The sequence below is a fragment of the Gambusia affinis genome, linkage group LG21 (assembly GCF_019740435.1).
Source record: "Gambusia affinis linkage group LG21, SWU_Gaff_1.0, whole genome shotgun sequence".
NCBI lineage: Eukaryota > Metazoa > Chordata > Actinopteri > Cyprinodontiformes > Poeciliidae > Gambusia > Gambusia affinis.
In genome coordinates this window covers 10,542,787-10,561,331 of record NC_057888.1, presented here as the reverse complement: position 1 = coordinate 10,561,331, position 18,545 = coordinate 10,542,787, and the positions used below count along the sequence as shown (strand labels likewise).

General features: G+C 38.1%; 2 protein-coding genes across 4 annotated transcripts; one reads left to right on the top strand and one right to left on the bottom strand.

Moving 5' to 3' along the window:
• Window positions 1–2,042: 2,042 nt before the first annotated feature.
• On the top strand, window positions 2,043–18,482 carry sgk3 (serum/glucocorticoid regulated kinase family member 3). Its single transcript, XM_044105456.1, has 17 exons — window positions 2,043–2,297; window positions 10,036–10,216; window positions 10,433–10,516; window positions 10,655–10,727; window positions 10,827–10,902; window positions 11,698–11,773; window positions 11,950–11,999; window positions 12,100–12,157; window positions 12,874–12,957; window positions 13,043–13,174; window positions 13,672–13,784; window positions 15,353–15,389; window positions 15,712–15,798; window positions 15,974–16,069; window positions 16,189–16,344; window positions 17,257–17,346; window positions 17,682–18,482. Exons 2-17 carry the CDS (start codon window positions 10,139–10,141, stop codon window positions 17,850–17,852), a joined length of 1,461 nt encoding a protein of 486 aa, XP_043961391.1. The 5' UTR covers window positions 2,043–2,297; window positions 10,036–10,138; the 3' UTR covers window positions 17,853–18,482.
• On the bottom strand, window positions 2,633–10,029 carry LOC122824610 (tropomyosin-2-like). Of its 3 annotated transcripts, none has more exons than XM_044105454.1 (4): window positions 7,752–10,029; window positions 4,859–4,931; window positions 3,538–4,772; window positions 2,633–3,376 (listed from the first exon to the last, which is right to left on the bottom strand). In XM_044105454.1, the coding sequence occupies exon 1, from the start codon at window positions 9,332–9,334 to the stop codon at window positions 7,856–7,858; it is 1,479 nt and encodes a 492-aa protein (XP_043961389.1). In that variant the 5' UTR covers window positions 9,335–10,029; the 3' UTR covers window positions 2,633–3,376; window positions 3,538–4,772; window positions 4,859–4,931; window positions 7,752–7,855. The 3 variants fall into 3 exon arrangements, with proteins under 3 accessions (XP_043961389.1, XP_043961390.1, XP_043961388.1); XM_044105455.1 differs by having other exon boundaries at window positions 2,633–4,496; window positions 4,679–4,772; XM_044105453.1 differs by having other exon boundaries at window positions 2,633–4,772.
• Window positions 18,483–18,545: the final 63 nt, after the last annotated feature.

Sequence of the window (18,545 nt, the reverse complement as noted above, 5' to 3'; positions counted from 1 at the left end):
GCCCTTTTCAGGGAAGAGGATGTTTGTCAGGGCAAGGGTTTCTAGCAGCAACCTTTTACTACGGTTGATGCATCTCTGTAAATTGTAATATTATCGAAAAATGTATTTACTTCAGCAACTGATCTCTAGAAGTGAAACTTTTGAATTTATTCATTATACTGACTGACCTATTTCAGTTGTTTGTTTCTGTGAAGCCTACTCGAAATTGCCACGTCTCATTTAGAAATCTGGGATGATAAATTCCCCCCCCCCCCACACACACACATATTTAGAAATATAATTAGCCCTAAATTCTAAACAAAACACATAATTCCAGCTGATCCTTCAAACAAGATGTAATTATTTGCTAGTTTATTGGTATCAATTGTCTGTCAGTTGGGTGGTGCTTGGAAACGTAATATTTAGTGAGATGGTACATGTTTTAAAAAAGTTCGAGAACCATACCCTCAATGAATGTACTGCATTGTCACGCTTGCAACTTGTGTTTTGCTGCCATCGTGTGGACACATCCTTTAAGTTAGGATTTTCTGGATGTTTGTTTCCTGACGACAATTTTCTCTCTAAAACACTTTTGGTGTTGTTTTTATTTTTGTTCACATGCTAACAGTTTTATAAACAGTATGGATAATATTAAAAATAGATAACGTATTTAATAAATAGTTAATATAATTTCGCCAGGTGAACAGTTTGGATGGGCACTGATTTCGTTTTTGTAAAGGGCCTACAGAAAAATGATAATGTTCTAAGCGAAGTTCAAATGACATTAACTCCATCCATCCATCCATCCATTTTCTAACACCCTTATCCCTAGTGGGGGTCGGGAGGGGTGCTGCTGTCTATCTCCAGCTAACGTTCCGGGCGAGAGGCGGGGTAGGTACATGCTGGACAGGTCGCCAATCTGTCGCAAGACATTAACTCTTCTATATAAATATATAATATATTGCATAATTATTTTAGTTCACAGTTCATTAATTAATTTCACTAATCTCTCTTGTTGAAATTAATTGTTAGACGTTAAATACGTGTGTCTTAAAATCTGTATGTATGCATCTATGAATTATTATTATTATTATTATTATTATTATTATTATTATTATTATTATTATTATTATTATTATTATTATTATTATTATTATTATTATTATTAGTTCATGATTTTACAAAGTTGAGACTTTTATCCTACAGCACATGTTGTGCCACCTTTCTGCCTGTAGGTGACACTATTGGTTCCCACAAAACTTAGAAGTAGAGAGCGGAAATGAACTAACCTGTGAGCCGAAAATAAAAGTTCACGTTATTTCCATCCACACAGCGCAACTGAATAAGTACTAAAGTAAGAAACAGGAAGAAGTAAGTCAATGTGCAAAAGTTATTTGTCATTGAAATATCATTTAACAAATTAATATGTGAGACAATATATATTTTTTTAGCAGTAGTGGAATAACGGCTTACTCAAATTTTCTGTCACACTGGACACTCAAGGAGCACTGGTCCGAATTCCCCCTTCAACCCACTAAAATGACCTGAAGGGACGCATAAAAGAATATTGTTGTGGAAAAAAGAAGCTTGCCTATCACCAAAACGATTCAAGCCTAAAATATCATCTCAATACAAAGAGTCATAGTGCACATTTCTCTCTATATATACTTATTTCAATGATTCGGGGTTCCTGAAACAGAAGGCCAAAACACTTGGCACCAATCTGATGATTGAATTACCTAAATAACAGATTAAAAACAATAAATGTTGTTGTTGTTGAGCTCATATGCCTATTTATTCAATAATTCAACACCAAAAAGACGTTTGGTGCTTATTTTGTCCATATTTAGTTTTTGGTTAAAATGCAATTAAGTCTATTACGGCTATGGTTATACCTGTCTAAGTTTGTCAGCAAATTTATTGAAGCAGGAATAAATTTTAACGTAGATATTTAAATATGTAAAATGCACAAAAGTAACTCTAGACATAATTCTGGATTTTATTTTGGAAAAACCTCACCGGATGTCCAGTCCCTGCCTGTAGAGGTGAGGTGGGCTGTCGCTGCGCGCTCCCGTGACTAATTTCATTGGAACTTTCTGCTGCAGAAAAAGCCCGATGTTTCCTGCTTCTCTCGTTTGTGAGGCGTTCATGGACAGCCACCAAAACACACCTTTGGTTTAAGAATCCTTTGAGGAGCTTTAGCCTCTAGTCACACGGACAAATGTCACCTGTTCGGACATTTTAAAGGCTTCAGTTCGAAAAATCGCCATTGAAAAAAAAAAAGAGGAGAAACGGACGCAGCATCAAAATACTGTAAGGTACGTGATGTTCACGTTCAACAGTTTACCTTGCTCTAGTTTTTAGAGCGTAGTTTCGGCTAACTCTTTTGAGGTAACAGAGTTTACTGCTACGTTATGTAATCGTACAGCTTCGAAATATTACATTACATGACAAAACTGTGTATTTTAACGGACTCAAACAATGTAAAAGCGGCCGAATTAACGGCATTTCTGTCTAGCTTTGACAGCCCACCGTGGATCATGCGAGACTTTTTTCTGAATGGGTTGTTATACACACGAAATCTTACTACAGCCTGTTGAATCTCTCATCTACTGCATGTCTTCATTTTCTCTGTCCGTCTTTCTCTCTCTCTCTCTGTGTGTGTGCGTGTGTGTGTGTGTGTGTGGTCAGCTCCTCCCTTCACTGGCTCATTTTCCCTCCCCTGATCTCTGCTGGAGAGACTTTTCCTCTAATACACGTGATGTGTGTTTAGATTTAAAATTAAGCACCAGGAAAGATACTAAGATCCTGCCAAACAAGTTTCCTACAGTAAAGCTGGAGTAGCTAATTGCTTTTGAAATGTACCACGTTCTCTGACTGTGCAGATTATGTTTCAGATGTATAAACCAGCAACATGGTTCCCTACTAAGATTGTTGATGCAGCTGCGTCAGCCTTTTTCACAGCCCTTTTGTTTACCTGTATAACCGCAAACCGCAATACTCTAGATTGGGAAATTACCTTGCAGACCTACACAAAGGTTGTTCAAGCTCAGGTGGATGGATGACTCCTGCGAACATCCATTAGTTGCCTGATAATAATGTGCCCATTATCACATTTCTTTATGCAGAAGGTGTGTGTAGGAAGGTGTGCGGTGCTGTTTTAGTGAAAGTAAAGATTTTGTGTCATCAGACCACAGCACCTCCCCTTTACATACTTACATGTCACATGAAAATACTCTTCCTCTGATTATCTGTCCCTTTACAGCTGCAAATTCTCCTTGTTTTGTTTTTGTTTACATGGTATTGGAAATCTGCCTCTTTATTTTTCAAGTGCTTATGGATCCTCACTGCTTATTCCTTGTGAATCTGTTGTTTATCCTATTTGTAGATTTATTAACTATATTGTAATAAAATGAAGAAAAACAATTGACACATGATGCAGTTCCAGATGCCAATTAATAGATACATTTGTACATCTACAACTATTTACTACTTGGCTGCACTATCTTTTATTTAAGTGCATTTAAGTTCATCAGGGGGCTGAAAACTAATACACACCACGCTTTGCCATATTTTTTCTGTCAATTTTGATTTGTCAAATTGACTGATACCTGATACCTGTTGAAATTCCAGAAGAAAACATAGTAGCTTGTGGTTAAAACTTCACAAATGGGATGAAAAGTTCGAGGCATATGAATAATTTTACACACCGTTAAATAATTGCAAACTAGCTGCGCTGAGGAGAAGTTAAATTATTAAATTATCTCCCTGGAACCTAATTTCTGTTTTGGATTTTGGATCGCTGGTGCACAAATCAAGCCGTCATCACTGGGTGCAGCCTGCTGGTATTTACATGTCGTTCGAGCCATAAAGTCAGGTTCAGGATCAACGTTAATGGAGAGGACGGCTGCTTGCACCATGGTTGACCGAGTTCATGCCAGGCAAGTGGCCCAGCTGCACTTCCTCTAACAGAGATCTGTCTCTGATGCATTTTAATTAGATTCCAACATGAGAATGTAGTAATAACCGTCATCCGTTAAACACAAAGGCTTTTTAATTAAGCTAGTTGGATTTGGATTCTTGTCGATGACTGTTTGATAAATAAAAACGTTAAGCGGTAATTGTTTGTTTATTTTCTGAAACAGGTTTTCATCCTGCTCCTGCAACAGGTTCCTCCCTCATTTCTGCTCAGCTTGCACGCTCACAGCTTTGTTCATCCGAAGCCACATGCCTCGCCGAGCATTCATGTCAGGCCTCCCACCCTACTGTCTCCTCAGCTTCGGTTTTGTGGCTCAAATTCCTCGACGTGTGATACAGAAAATACCTTTAACGTCTCCGCAGGGCATTCACTGGTGCTATTTCTGATTCTCTGTTGTAGTCGAGCCTCTCTTGAGCCTGTCACCACAACTTAAGTCATGTAGAGCTTGAAGAAATTTGGTTCACACAACCTGGTCTGTTTCCATTTGTACTCTTTTATCCTCAAAGGATTTGTTTTTAATAGTTTGGGAGTGTTAGTGCTGATGGATCAGATTTATATAAGTTACACAAGGCACAAGCTCAGGTTATCTGAGACAGTAGGAGTTCTGGAATGTTAAAAAGCGGGTCCTCCCCATTTGTTCAGAGACATTGCACCATGAAAACAGGAGCATATGTGAAACAGTCCAGGGAAGTGCCAACCTTTTTTTTTTTTTTTGCGTACCAGCCTCTGTTGCATAAACTTAAAGGGTTTCATAACAGAGAATAGCCTCGGCTTGTCCACTTTAGCTGAATCGCTGACCTGTGTAGAAGTTCACCTTTCAAGGGAAAGATACTTTGAATATCACACATCTATTTCTATACACAAATGTGAGTCAAAGTGAAACTAAAAGTCAGGGTTTACCAGCTCTGGATGAAGAGGCCGTGGACTGGGATCGTTTAAAGACATTTACCTTCAGGATGTGTTTAGGAGCGTTCTGAGAGAGAGAGACAGAACGTAAACACAAAGACTTTCCGTGTGTCCTGAGCAATCAGCAGGGAGGTTTTTCTTGGACAAAAACTATTAAACAAACTGGGGCTGACCTCACTGACATCAAACAATGAACAAGTCAGAGCCGTTGACAAAAGGCTTTGTTGCGACGTAGACGTTATACAACTCCGAGGATATTCTTCTGTGGTTAGGTTGCACAGTGCTAAGAGGCTACAGTACGGCTGAAATCTAATTAGACATGCTCTGTCATTATGTGCCGCTGCTTTTCCTCCTGTGTGTTCATTTTTTTTCTGGAGGCTAATTATTCATACCACCGCAGAGTTAGGTTAGTTAGATGTAATATCAATGTTTTGCATCGGCTCTTCCCGAGTCAAATCTGATGACGAATCCTCCTTTACGTTGTTTTAGCATTTTTAGAAAGATGCCCATCTTATTGAAACAAACTTCTTGGTATGAATACCGTTGGGGGCCTAACTGTATGTATTCAGGACTAGAAATGTATTACACCTCCACAATGAGCTTTATGGTGCATGGCAAATGTATTTATACACTTCACATTTTATGTCGGGAGCAAACCTAAATGTATTTAAGTTAGATTTTACGTGCATCTTAAAATTAGGCATAAATATGAAGTAGAAATAACTGGAAAAACTATTCCTGTTCATTTCCACAGCATAATCCTGCAATTAACATGCTAAAAGTGGGGAGAATGTGTTAGGTCTTCAGAGGTCTGGGCGTTTTTGACTGCAGTTTCTGCTTAACAAATATATGGCTACTAATCTCAGTGAGTTGCGCAGGATTTTATGTTACTGGAATCACATTGAAAAGGGTCATAGCGAGAAACAATGCAAAAACGTTCAAGGGTTCAAAGGGTTTAACAAGGCATTGTATTTAACAGATGATTATATCAGAGACCACATGTGCAACAGAGTAGGTTGAGTGAATGACAGTGGACGGAGGTTTTCAGAAATGGACTCTAACCTCTCTGCCATATGCAAAGAGGAAAACAAAATAAACTACAATCCTGATGTTAGCATTTAGCTAAAATGCTAAATGCAATTTAGCTAAATGTTAAAATTAGCATGTAGCTAAAATTAGCGTTAGCTAACGCTATATTTAGCGTTAGCAAATGCTAAAATTAGCGTTAGCTAATGCTATATTTAGCGTTAGCTAATGCTAAATTTAGCTAATCTTAGCATTAACAAAAATTCACTGCTAATTTAGCTAATTAGCAGTTAGCTAAAATGCTAATTGGCTCAATTAGCATTTTGACTAATACTAGTCAAAATGCAAAACGTCTTGGCTAATGCTAATGTTTAGCAAAATCGTTAGCATTTTGGCTAATTTAACTCATACGTTCATTTTAACAAGCTGAATGGCGCAAGTCCGTGTCAGTTGACGTTCTCGCAATTATCCTCATGCCGTCGATCGCACTGCAGCTTTCTATGGCGTCGACGCTAACTTTCAGCGTCGGAACGCCGGGTCCAGACCGACGGGGGACTTTGGCAGGCCATGTTTAAATTTCTTAAGAAATTTTCTACTTTCTATTCTATTTTACCTCTTTTAAAAAAAACTTGTGTTTAACTTCCTCCAGTTTCTTCTGTGGCAGGTTCTTCTCATTCTGGAGGAATTTGGCTCTCTTACCGGGACGTATCTCAACCTTTGCATGACAATATCGCTCATGGAAGTCAAGAAAGAGAATAAAACGATTTCCCGATATTAAATCTGAGTAGTAAGACAAGTGTTATACTATCAATTTGTTGAGTTTTAAGAGGAAGTTTAGCGACCTGCAGGATCAGATGAGACCACAAAAAGTCAGTCATCCAACTGCAGCCTGGGGTCCTGTTGTCAAGAGCACATATGACATCATGTTCAACCCTTATGATTGAACATGATGTCACGGATAATGTGTGAGCACAGAAGTCCAGAACACCACTAGGGTTTAAATCATCCCTTCATCCTTCCATCTCTTCATCCTTTCATCCCCTTCTAACATGACAAACAATCATGCACACACACTCACACACCGACCTAAGGAGAATTTAGAGAAACCAATTAACCTGACACTCATGTTTTTGGACTGTGGGGAAGACAAGTGTTATACTATGGAGAACCCACACCTGCAAAATCAGTTGAGAGAAAACATCAAACTCCATGCAAAAAAAGGCCTGGAATTGAACCCAGAACCTTCTTTCTGCATGGCAACAGTTCTACCAACTGCGCCACTGTGCATCATGCCTTCTTTTCTAAATCTTTAAACTTATATCTTTGTGTTGTGGTCTGTGCTAGTGAATTGAAGTCAATATGTTAACTTAAGTTCAGGAGGAGGGTCACATCCAGACCACACCTCTAATTATATGGATTTATCCAATTTCATCCCTTCGTCCCATCCATCCATTTTCTTACACCCTTATCCCATTGAGATCTGTGCTGGTGCCCATCTCCAGTGGTCAATGGGCGAGAGGCTGTGTACACCCTGGACAGGTCGCCAGTCCATCACAGAGACAAACGATCATATCCACACGAACAGAGACCTAAAGAGAATTTAGAGTAACCAATTAGCCTGACACTCATGTTTTTGGACTGTGGGGGGAAGCCGGAGTACCCGGAGAGAACCCACACCTGCACAGGGATAACATGTAAACTCCATGCAGAAAAAAGGCCTGGAATTGAACCCAGAACCTTCTTTCTGCAAGGCCACAGTTCTACCAACTGCGCCACTGTGCATCATGCCTTCTTTTCTAAATCTTTAAGCTTATATCTTTGTGTTGTGGTCTATCTTGAAATTAAGTCAATTGATTCTAACCTCGGAAGTAGGTCGCACTTGGTAATTTATAATGAATTCCAAATCTTCATCCATCCATTATTGTGAGAAGCCTGATGGTTTTGAACAAGTAATGTGAACAAGTGTTACACGTTTTCTTCAGATGCCTTCTTTCTCTTCCATTTTTCTGGTTTTCTCAAACCCAGAGCATGGCGAAACTTTTTCATTAACGACTTCTTCACTGGGAGGGGAGCCTTTGCCTCTGCAATTTCCTGATCCTTCTGTTTTAGCTCCTCTGAGATATGATGATTGCGTGCAAGTTGCCGTTCAATCTCAGCAGTCGATGCATCCAGTTCTTCTTTATGCTTTACCTCGTTTAAGAAGAGCTTTCGTTTTATTTCATCCAGTTCCTTCTGCAGCAGGTTCTTCTCAGCATGGAGGAATTTTGCTCTCTTCCCATTCCGTATCTCAACCTCCGCATGACGATATCTCTCGGCTCTATGTTCTTGCTCCATTGATTGTATTTCCTCCCGAAGGGCTAAAATATCAATCTCATATTTTTGGACCATTTCTAGAGTCACATCTTTGACTTGGTCCAGCTCTTTCTGGATGCATCTCTCTGCCTCTTTGGAAGCATCTTGCGTTGAAGCCAATTTTTGATGAAGCGTTTCATTCTCTGCCTGTAACTGTGCATAAAGCAGTTTGTTAATTTTTGCCATCTCATCATGAGCTTCTTTGTCATCCTTCAGCTCCCGCTCCAGTGAACATACCCGTTTTTTAAGGGTTACAACATCTGTCTCTAATTTTTTGGTCATTTCCAGGTTTTCCTCTTTCATTGTGTCCAGTTCTCTCTGGAGACATGTCTCTTTCTCTGTGGTAGCGTTTTGCAGAGATGATAATTGTGCACGAAGAGCCTCATTTTCTGATTCTAAATTTGAATAAAGCATCTGATTCATTTTCAAAACTTCAGCATGCACTTCTTCATTGTCTCTAAGGTTCATCTGTAATGACTCCACTTGTTGTCCAAGGGTTTTAACAGAAGTATCATAGTTGGATTTTAAGTCTTGGTAAGAATCTGTCATCTTTTTCAGTTCGTCTTTCAGATGCCTCTCCTTCTCTGCAGACGTCTTCTTCAGTAGTGTCATGGCCTTCTTTATTTCTGTAGTCTGAGATGGATTTTCACCTTTCAGGATATTAAAAAAACTGTTGTTTGTCTTTGTTTGAGCGTTAACAGATTTTTCTACCTCCAGCTCTTCCTGTAATGTTTCCACCTGTTCTGCTAGATTAATAATGTCGGTTTCAAGCTTGGCAAGAACTTCTTGGAGGGCTTTATTTTCCATAAGAAGTTCATTGGTTCCTTTGTTTGCCTCACTGCATACGTCAACGTCGTTTCCATTAAACTGGCATTTTTCTAGCTTCAGTTTTACGCTTTGCAGTTCCTCTTCCAAATCATTTGCTCTCTGGTGTTCCTTAATGAATTTGGCCCTTTCTGTATCCAAGAGAGTCTTTAGTCTGTTAACTTCTTCCTCAGAAGAATTGGCGGCATCCTGATTTTGACTTTTGTTCCGTCGATCTTCCTGGCATTGAGCCTCCTCTTTGAAGAATTCCTTCATCTGAGTCTCCATTTCTCTCAAAAAATGTTTTGAAAATATGCTGCAAATGATCCAAACAGTGATATCTCTAGAAGCTGTCTCCTCTCGACCTTGTGCTTTCTGACTACCAAGAGAACTAATCGACTGAACTTCAAGTGAAGTTCTGTAGTGACATCACAACATGTCTTGTGACATCATAGGTCCATGGTCCATGGTGACCTTTGACAGTGTTCTGGAATTCTGCACCTTGTGTATTTAAAAAAAAAAACAAAAAAAAACAATGACAATGAATTAAGAGTTCCAGCCATATTTACGTTCTCGCAATTCTCCTCATGTCGTCGATCGCGCTGCAGCTTTCTATGGCGTCGACGCTAACTTTCAGCGTTGGAACGCCGGGTCCAGACCGACGCGTGCGCTTTGGCAGGCCCTGTTTAAATTTCTTCAGAAATGTTCTAGTTTTTTTTTTTTTTTTCTGTTAATTTTGTACATGAGGAATCTTTTGCTGTTTTAAAAAAAATCTAACCACAGTGCAAGCATGTACATGCACAGGAGGCCTTCAACAGCAGCACCAGACGATGACTGACTGATAAATCAAGCTGATTTCAGTTTTCAAAGCCTTCTTTAGACCAAGTGGGACTCAACAGACACAACATGCTGACATGTATAGAGATCAGATGAACACCAGTTTCACTTCCTGGATTTCAGAATGGTCTATTCTCTTCTCTTCTATGCAGCAAAGTCTCAGCATGAGGGTTGGCCACTTGCACAGTTGAAGTCTTACCCAGGAGAGCTCATTACTTTACGACTTGGTGCCTCTGAACACTGACAGACCCCAAGATGGAGGAGCAGCCCAGTTTCCCTAATGTCAGCATTCCCTGCCACAATGAGCAGAGGGACAAGAAGAAGCGCTACACAGTGCGTTGTTTCCATTCATATATATATATATATATATATATATATATATATATATATATATATATATATATATATGGTTTTATTGAAAATGTCAAAGTGGATCTTTGAGGTTTAGGGTCTCAAAGTTTTGAAGCAAACACATGATCAAACTCTGCCATTTGTTCATCTGAAAACCTTTTCCGTTTTATGTTTTTTGTTTTTGTTTTTTTTTCCCAGGTTTACAAAGTGATGGTGTCTGTTGGAAGACATGAGTGGTTTGTCTTCAGGCGATACGCAGAGTTTGATAAACTATATAACACAGTGAGTCCAATTTTCTCCACAAATAAATGTGCTACTTAGTAAATTTGAGTCTTTGATTGAATTGTTTGCATTTTATCATAATAATAGCAGCGGTGCTAACTGTATACTTTTGACTTAAGGTTTTTCTTTCCAACTCAGTTAAGAAAACAGTTTCCATCCATGAACTTGAAAATACCAGCAAAAAGGATATTTGGGGACAATTTTGACCCAGGTGAGTGAGTTCTAATAAATGAAAGCTCCAATAATAATCAAATTGATGCATTTTGTGTCTATTTTGTTGTTTCTGTTCAAACATGCATCCTACTTACAGAATTCATCAAGCAAAGAAGAGCCGGGCTGCATGAATTCATCAAGCGGATTGTGTCAAATCCTCAGCTTTCCAGCCAGTAAGTGCTGCAAATATGTTGGAGGAAATAATAATTTGATGACATTTTTTTCTATGGTGGACGTTTTGTGATATGGAGAGATGGAGTACCAGGCAAAATTCCAGATCAAACCTAAAATTGAGTTTTACAATTACAAATTCTCCCGACCTTTTAATTCATGTAAAGTACAAATAGTTTCTTTCATTTCATCTTCTCCACCCACTTGGACAAGACAAAGCACTTGTCAAGGAATAGCTAAAACTGTGGATGGAAATGCTCAATCTTTTTTTTATTGGAGTCAGGTTGATCATTAGAAAGGAAGTGGATCAACTCAGCTAAGCTGGAGCGCCTTCTTCCTGTCTGTTTGACTTTATTTAATTTTTTACTTTTGAAGGCGTTTTCTTTTTTTCTCCGTGTTTTCTATTAACATTTGTTGGAATGTTCTTATTTTTTTAATAAAAATAAAAACAAAAAATGTTTGCAATCTTGTTGACCAATTAGGAAACATATTACTGGCTTCCTGCTATTTTTCGCAAATATGTATTGCAGTAAATAATATGCAAATTAGTTTCTAACATTGGATTGGACTTTTGATTGATATGACTGCTACTCATTTAAAATAAATCTACAGTCTACTCAAAGGAAATATTTCTTTTCTCTTGGGTACGCTGCTAACATTTTAAATATTTCTTTTTTTGGTGATATAATATATATTGAACCAACATTTAGTATTACAGTATTATTATTCAGTTCTGCTTTGTCTAGAGTTTCTTACTGATGTTTTTTTAATTTCTTTGTTCCAATTAAACACGACAGTCCGGATGTAAGGAGCTTTCTTCTAATGGACAGGAAGCACCAACTTTCAGATGCCTCTGAGGATGAGGATGATAAAGTAAGCAAAGACTCGTGGGAACAGCTGTATGAAATGTTTGCTTCTAAAACCTCCTGGTTAGCCTGATAGAATCTCAACATGTTTGTTAAAGGTCTGTGGCTTCTGTCGCAGCTCTCCTCCTTGGTTAGTTATGTCCTGGTAGTTAATGTAGATAATGTTTGTCTGGTGTTTAACAGAACAGCTCTACCTCCAGAAACATTAACCTGGGACCCTCTGGAAATCCACAGTAAGTGTCCTTCTTAGGGTGATTTTTGTGTGAAGCATTTGTTCCCTTTAGTCCTCCATAAAGTAGTGATGGACATTAATGTTGTAATTTTGTCTTTCAGGGCAAAGCCTACAGACTTTGACTTTTTAAAAGTTATAGGAAAGGGGAGTTTTGGAAAGGTAGGAGAACCCTGCATAATTGGGAAATATGCAGTCCTTTCAAAAGTGTTCATACACTTTAAACTTTTTTTACATTTTGACAAACCAAAAACTTCAGAGAAACATACTCTGCTATTATACAGTATATTGAACCCCCTTTAAAATCTAGGAATGTGTATTGCCTGAAAAGTTACCTAAATAGTACACTTTAAATGTGTGTCCGTGCATGCGTGTGAGTGTGTGTGTTAAGGCCTCTTTTAGCCTGATACCTCTAAGTATGATCCAGTGTTAAAAATGCCTCTCATTGTTCAGAGTTAGTGAACTGAAGGTTGAACTGGAGTTAATTTAGAGGTATGAGAGTCGAGGGGGCTGAATGCAAAAGCATGCCACACTTTTTAGATTTGTGCTTTATAAGAATATGTCAAAAACAGTTTTCTTTCACTTCACTACTAGTCAGTGCTTTGCTTGTCCAGTAGTGATCCCAGTAAAATACCCTGAAATCTTAGACAACATGTTGAGTAATAAATAACAAGACACGTTTTTTTAGTAATATTTTGAGGCACCTATGTGTTAAACTTTATTTAAATGAAAATTGTTTCAGTTTTGGGCTGAGGAACAACAAAGTTTTAGTTCTGCATCTGTTGGCCTTTCCATTCAGGAAGTGAGAATAGCTTTGGGAATTACTATGGTAACCTCTGAGTGCAACGTCTAACTTGCTTTGTTTCCTTGCGACACAGGTTTTCCTTGCGAAACGGAGACACGATGGAAAATATTATGCAGTCAAAGTTTTACAGAAAAAAATCATTCTCAATAGAAAAGAGGTAACTTTTCAAATCGGCGACGGTCATATGAGCGCGTTGGTGTTGTTGTGTCGTAACCTTCCCTGTGATTTATTCTTCCAATCAGCAAAAACACATCATGGCGGAGCGCAACGTGCTGCTGAAGAATGTGAAGCACCCCTTTCTGGTCGGGCTTCACTATTCCTTTCAGACCACAGACAAGTTGTACTTCGTCTTGGATTTCGTCAATGGAGGAGAAGTGAGTTGTTTCAGTTAGAAGGGGGTGAGACGCTCGCACAAGACTGACTCACATGATTCAGCTGTGGAATGAAGTAATTCAGGACAGAAGCACTGAGCAGCTTTGATTGGAATAACCTTGGAGCAGTTATTTTCTGGTTCAAACATTTGCATGTTTGAAATTCTTCTCAGAAATTACGGCATTACTTAATAAATGACTTTTGACTGTAACTTCCTCTGGAGATTGATGTCAAGTGTGATTCGCAGTGGGGTTTTTTTTAAGTTGCACTTTGTGACAAAGTGCAACTAGTCACAAAGTTGCACTTTGTGACTAGCCTGAGGATCCTCATCCTCAGGCTAACGGCAGCCTGCGTCTCCGTGAGCCTGCCTCTTTTCTGCATGCACACAATCTTTTCAGATGTTGTGTTAAATCACTATATTTTCAATCTGAAGAAGAAAAAAAAAGACTTGTATGTTGCTGTGACCCCTGGAAAATTCACTGCAACATTCTCGTTTCAGCTTTTTTTTCATCTTCAAAGAGAACGGACATTTCCAGAATCCAGAGCAAAGTTCTACATTGCTGAAATGGCAAGTGCGCTTGGGTATCTGCATTCTCTCAACATTGTTTACAGGTATGCCGAACCAGGCTTTGCTTAGGGTTAATGTTTTTGTGGCATATTTTGTAATTGTACTAAAACAATATTGTCAGTTGACTTTGTTCAGTTGTTTTGTTGAGTTCATGTGAAAAACCAACACGGGTTAATGCATAAGTGAAGAACAGAAGACATAAAATGGTATTTCCTAATGAAAATATGAAAGGTCTAGCATGCAATGGCATTTAGTTTGTATTACTTATTTGCTTCTAAATATAATCTAGTCAACCAGTTGACTGTCATCAGTGTAAGTACTGCTGTTCTGTGATGCTTTAGAGCTTTTTTAGAGAACAAGTAGCATCTTAAAGACCAAGAAGGACAGCTGACAGGTCAACGATAAAGTCCTGGCTAATCCAAAATGCAAAGACATTGACGAACCTACCAAGAACTTGTTGTCGATCTAAATAGTCAGGCTAGAAATTAAGGATTTAGCCCAGAGCTCCACTTCCAAAGGAGCTGCAGAGAGCCACGGCTCAGGATGTTCAAATCTGTTTACACCAAAACAATTGGTCGTAGACTCTTCAAATCTGGCTTTTATGGAAGAGTAGCAAGAATAACTCATTAGCCCCACCTTTAAACAAGGTCATGGTGACATCATTCTCTGGGGATGCTATTGTTCAGCAGAGACAAGGAAGCTAAAGATGTTTAATTGGGAGAAGCATGACACTAAAGACGGGGCAGTCCTGGCTGAAGACTGGGACAGACGTTCACTTTTCAGCAGGCAACTACCCTAAACATACAGCCAGGGTAACATAGGATGATTTTATATCAAAAATACATCCATGTTGTTCAGTTTAGACCTAATTTAATTGATAATCTGCTGCAAGGCTTAAATGTTGATGTTTACCAATGCTCTCCATTCACTGTAACAGAACTTGAGCTACTTTGAGAAGAACGATTTAGTTTCAGACAAACCCAGTTGAGCTGGATTTAAAATCAAAAAGCAACTTTGTGTTGGTACATTGTGCAAAGTCCCAATAAAATGCATTAGAGTTTGTGTTTGTAACATGATAAAATGCGGAATAGGTCAAGCGGTATGAATACTTTTACTCTAGTTACATTAGAAACTAGTTCTGTTGAATTAATTGATGTAAAGAGCTGATTATTTGAATAAACTAAGTCCACTATCTCGATATGAAGAGCTATGTAAACATGTAAATCATGTTGACAGGTGACACCATTCATCTATTAGCATATTTTGTGCATTGTCATGTTGTATGTGGCACTTGGTTAGTCTATATCGTTTTATTTCTCTTTTGTTCTCACAAATAAGGTATTTTATTTAAAAAATAACATGTGTACTCTCTTTATTGTTATCTCAACTCAAAAAGAGGGAAAATCAGCTCTCAATTGTGTAGTTAACCGCCTGACCATTTAGTGCCCAGGCAGTAGACAATTAGCGCTCAGTGTTTTTTGACACTTTTTGACAATTTTATTCCAACTTTAGACCGTGCTTAGCAGATCAAGTTTGATCTAAAAATATTTACATTTCAAGCAGATATTTGGTTTATAATAAGAATTATTTATTATTATTATTTTCCCTCTAGAGACTTAAAGCCAGAAAATATCCTGCTTGACCATGAGGTGAGTGTTTATGTTTTAATTTTTCATTAATGCCATGCATGCGCTCAATCTGTGTCGTTCTGGGGGCGTACGAACTTTACCTGCTCAGAGTTCGTACTCCAGTTATCTAGGAATTTGTGCACTCCATCTTGTAATTTCCAGCTGGAGGTGATGCATGTGATTGGATTAGGTCTTACTGTGTCATGCGAGGAAACGGTGAATGGGACTGACGGGGTTACGTTGCTGGCAGTGTTCCTGGCAACAATGGAGACCTCAGTGTCTGGGGACAATGAGGTGCTTGTTTGGCACGTTATCTAAAAATGTCCATGTCTTATCTTTGAAGGGACATATCGTGCTGACTGACTTTGGATTGTGCAAGGAGGGCATTTCCCAGACAGAAACCACCTCTACATTTTGTGGAACTCCTGAGGTAGCGTGAATGTTTGCTACATATCCTGCAACCTTTACAGAAGCTTTGAGTTAAACACATAAGAATGATTTGCTTAAGTTGCTTTTTATAGGGAAAATAGATAGCATCCACACAAACATTGTCAATTAAAACAAAATGTCAAATTAAATGTCAAATTTCTGTTTTTGCTCTTCAGTATTTGGCTCCAGAAGTCCTGAGGAAGCAGCCGTACGATAACACTGTGGACTGGTGGTGTCTAGGATCTGTGCTCTATGAAATGCTCTTTGGTTTGGTGAATTTTTCTTCAGTTGTTTTGATCATTCAAACGTGAAAATTTATAATCTTCACAAACTGTTGAATCATCACAATGAGTCATCACATGCTAACGCTGTTCATTTTTTTATGCTCCAGCCTCCATTTTACAGCAGGGACACACATGAGATGTATGACAACATTCTCCACAAACCGCTAGCAATGCGCCCTGGAGCTTCCAGCACAGCCTGGTCTCTCCTTCAGGGTCTGCTGGAGAAAGATCGCACACACAGATTGGGCTCCAGAGACGACTTTGTGAGTGTTAATTAAATTTTTTTTTTCTTTTTTTTTTTTTACTAAACTTTTTCCGATTTTCATCCTACGACCACAAACGTCAATGTATGATATTGCATTGTGTGGTATGGTATTTTATGTGAAAGAACCAAGACAAAGTGGTGCATAAATATTTAAAAAAGTTTGTTTTCCACAAATAAAAATCTGAAAAGTAGGACCTGTTGTCGCATTCAGCTTTCTTAAATCCGATACCCCTAAATAAAATCCGGGGCAACCAATTACCTTCAGGAAATGCCCATATAGGAACTACCAAGCAGGTAGGAGGTGAACTTGTGGAGAAGCTAAGGCAGATTTTGTTTATATTACTATCATAAGCTATTAGCACAAGTGTGAACCTACCAACACATGATGACTCCCTCACCGTAACTGACAGGCCCAATATAAACTTTGAAGTTTGTCGCTGCAATGAGACAAAACCTGCAAAGTAATTCAAGGGGTATGAAGGATTTTTTTAAGCCAGTTTTTTGTTTTAGTTCTTAGCTCCCTCTGCTGGCTGATGTGGGAATAGAGTTTCTGCACAGTTTGGAAAAGTATAGAATTTGATTAAAGTTTTTCCCAGAGTGTGGGGGAAAAAATAGAGTATGGAAATATTTCTATTTATTTCCCTGTTGTCTAAAAGCTGTCGTTCTATCCATTTTTTCACCATTCATCCAAATGCTTGCCTTCCTTTTTTGTTCCTTTGTTTTGTTCCTTTGTTTTCTTGCATCCTTTCATCCATCGTCCACCCCTTATAAGCCTTCCTATTTATACAAGAAAAAAGAGGCAGGTCTGGAAATGTGAGTTTGGAAATGTATGAAATGTCAACCTCACAAATGTTTAGGAACCCTTTGACAATAAAAAGTCATGCTCTGGTTTATGTCTTTTTTTTTCCAGGATGAGATCAAAACCCACAGTTTCTTCTTATCAATAAACTGGAAGGATCTTGAAGAGAAAAAGATCCCACCTCCATTTACACCTAATGTGGTAAATATATTATTTACATTTGCCTTGACTGTCTTGTCAACTTGGCAATCCCATTATATGTTTATAACAATTTATTTTGTTTTCAATATATAAGTAATCAATATCATATACTTACTTAAAATTAGTTGAGCAGTTACTATGCCCATGCAATGTAACTTACAGGACAAATATTTTCATCATTACATTGTGTTTTATGGTGTAATTTAACACATTATTTACCTAATTTTTAAAATGTAATTTAACATTTCAGAGACCCTTTTTCCTACTGTCTATCATTACATCTACTGCATGTATTTTGTTGTTTTGAGCCATGAAATTTCTGAATGTTTTGACAGAGTTGTTCCAGCGATATCACAAACTTTGATCCCGAGTTCACAGAGGAGATGGTTCCCAACTCCATCTGCTGGACTAAAGAACACTCCATTGTCAACGCCAGTGTTATGGAGGCTGACGATGCTTTTTTGGGCTTCTCCTACGCCCCGCCTTCTGATGATTCGTTCCAGTGAAACATCCCCAGCGGGGTTCCTCATTTGCCTTAACAATTGTAACATTTTTTTTGGACTAAAGGGAAAAAAGTTAGAACAAAGAGATTTATTTGTCCTGTGAAGCCAAAGCAACCAAACAGAGAATAACCTGCATTTAAAACTGATTTTGATTGGAAGAAGATCTTTATATTTTACCTGTTTTGTATTTATATAAATATATATAACAGATGCTATATTTTAGAATTCAGCTAATGTCCTCACTTGGTAATGTGATTTCAGGTCTTTTCTAAAAATGAGCCTTAAAATTTTCCCTGAAATAAAATCACTAAGCAGGCGTTTGAAAACTTGAACAGTTCACTGTACCTACAAAGAAAGATTCTATCGAGTTTGTCCATATTCTTATCATAAAATAATAAACAAATGCTTGTTGTATGTAGGTTCTACTTGGGGAACAAGTGGGTTATAAGCATTTTTGGTTCATTTGTCATGCTAGTTCAGTTGCTAACAGTTTCCTTTTTTTTATACTGGAATGTTTGTTTTTGATTTTATTTCATTCAACACATCTGTTCATATAATTAGAAATTCACAATACTTGTCTTCAGCTGACTTGAACTTCTGCAGTAATGATTAAAAAAACCAAAGGCAAAAGTTTATATTGTGTGTTTATTAGTATTTTTAGCAGCTGATGTAATATTATTTAGTGTATATTCATAT

Coding starts and splice junctions, on each gene's coding strand:
- LOC122824610 (XM_044105453.1), bottom strand. CDS start 9,334: ATGGAGACTCAGATGAAGGAATTCTTCAAAGAGGAGGCTCAATGCCAG.
- sgk3 (XM_044105456.1), top strand. CDS start 10,139: ATGGAGGAGCAGCCCAGTTTCCCTAATGTCAGCATTCCCTGCCACAAT. Junction 12,158..12,873: donor GAAAGGGGAGTTTTGGAAAG/GTAGGAGAACCC, acceptor CTTGCGACACAG/GTTTTCCTTGCGAAACGGAG. Junction 16,070..16,188: donor ATGAAATGCTCTTTGGTTTG/GTGAATTTTTCT, acceptor TTTATGCTCCAG/CCTCCATTTTACAGCAGGGA.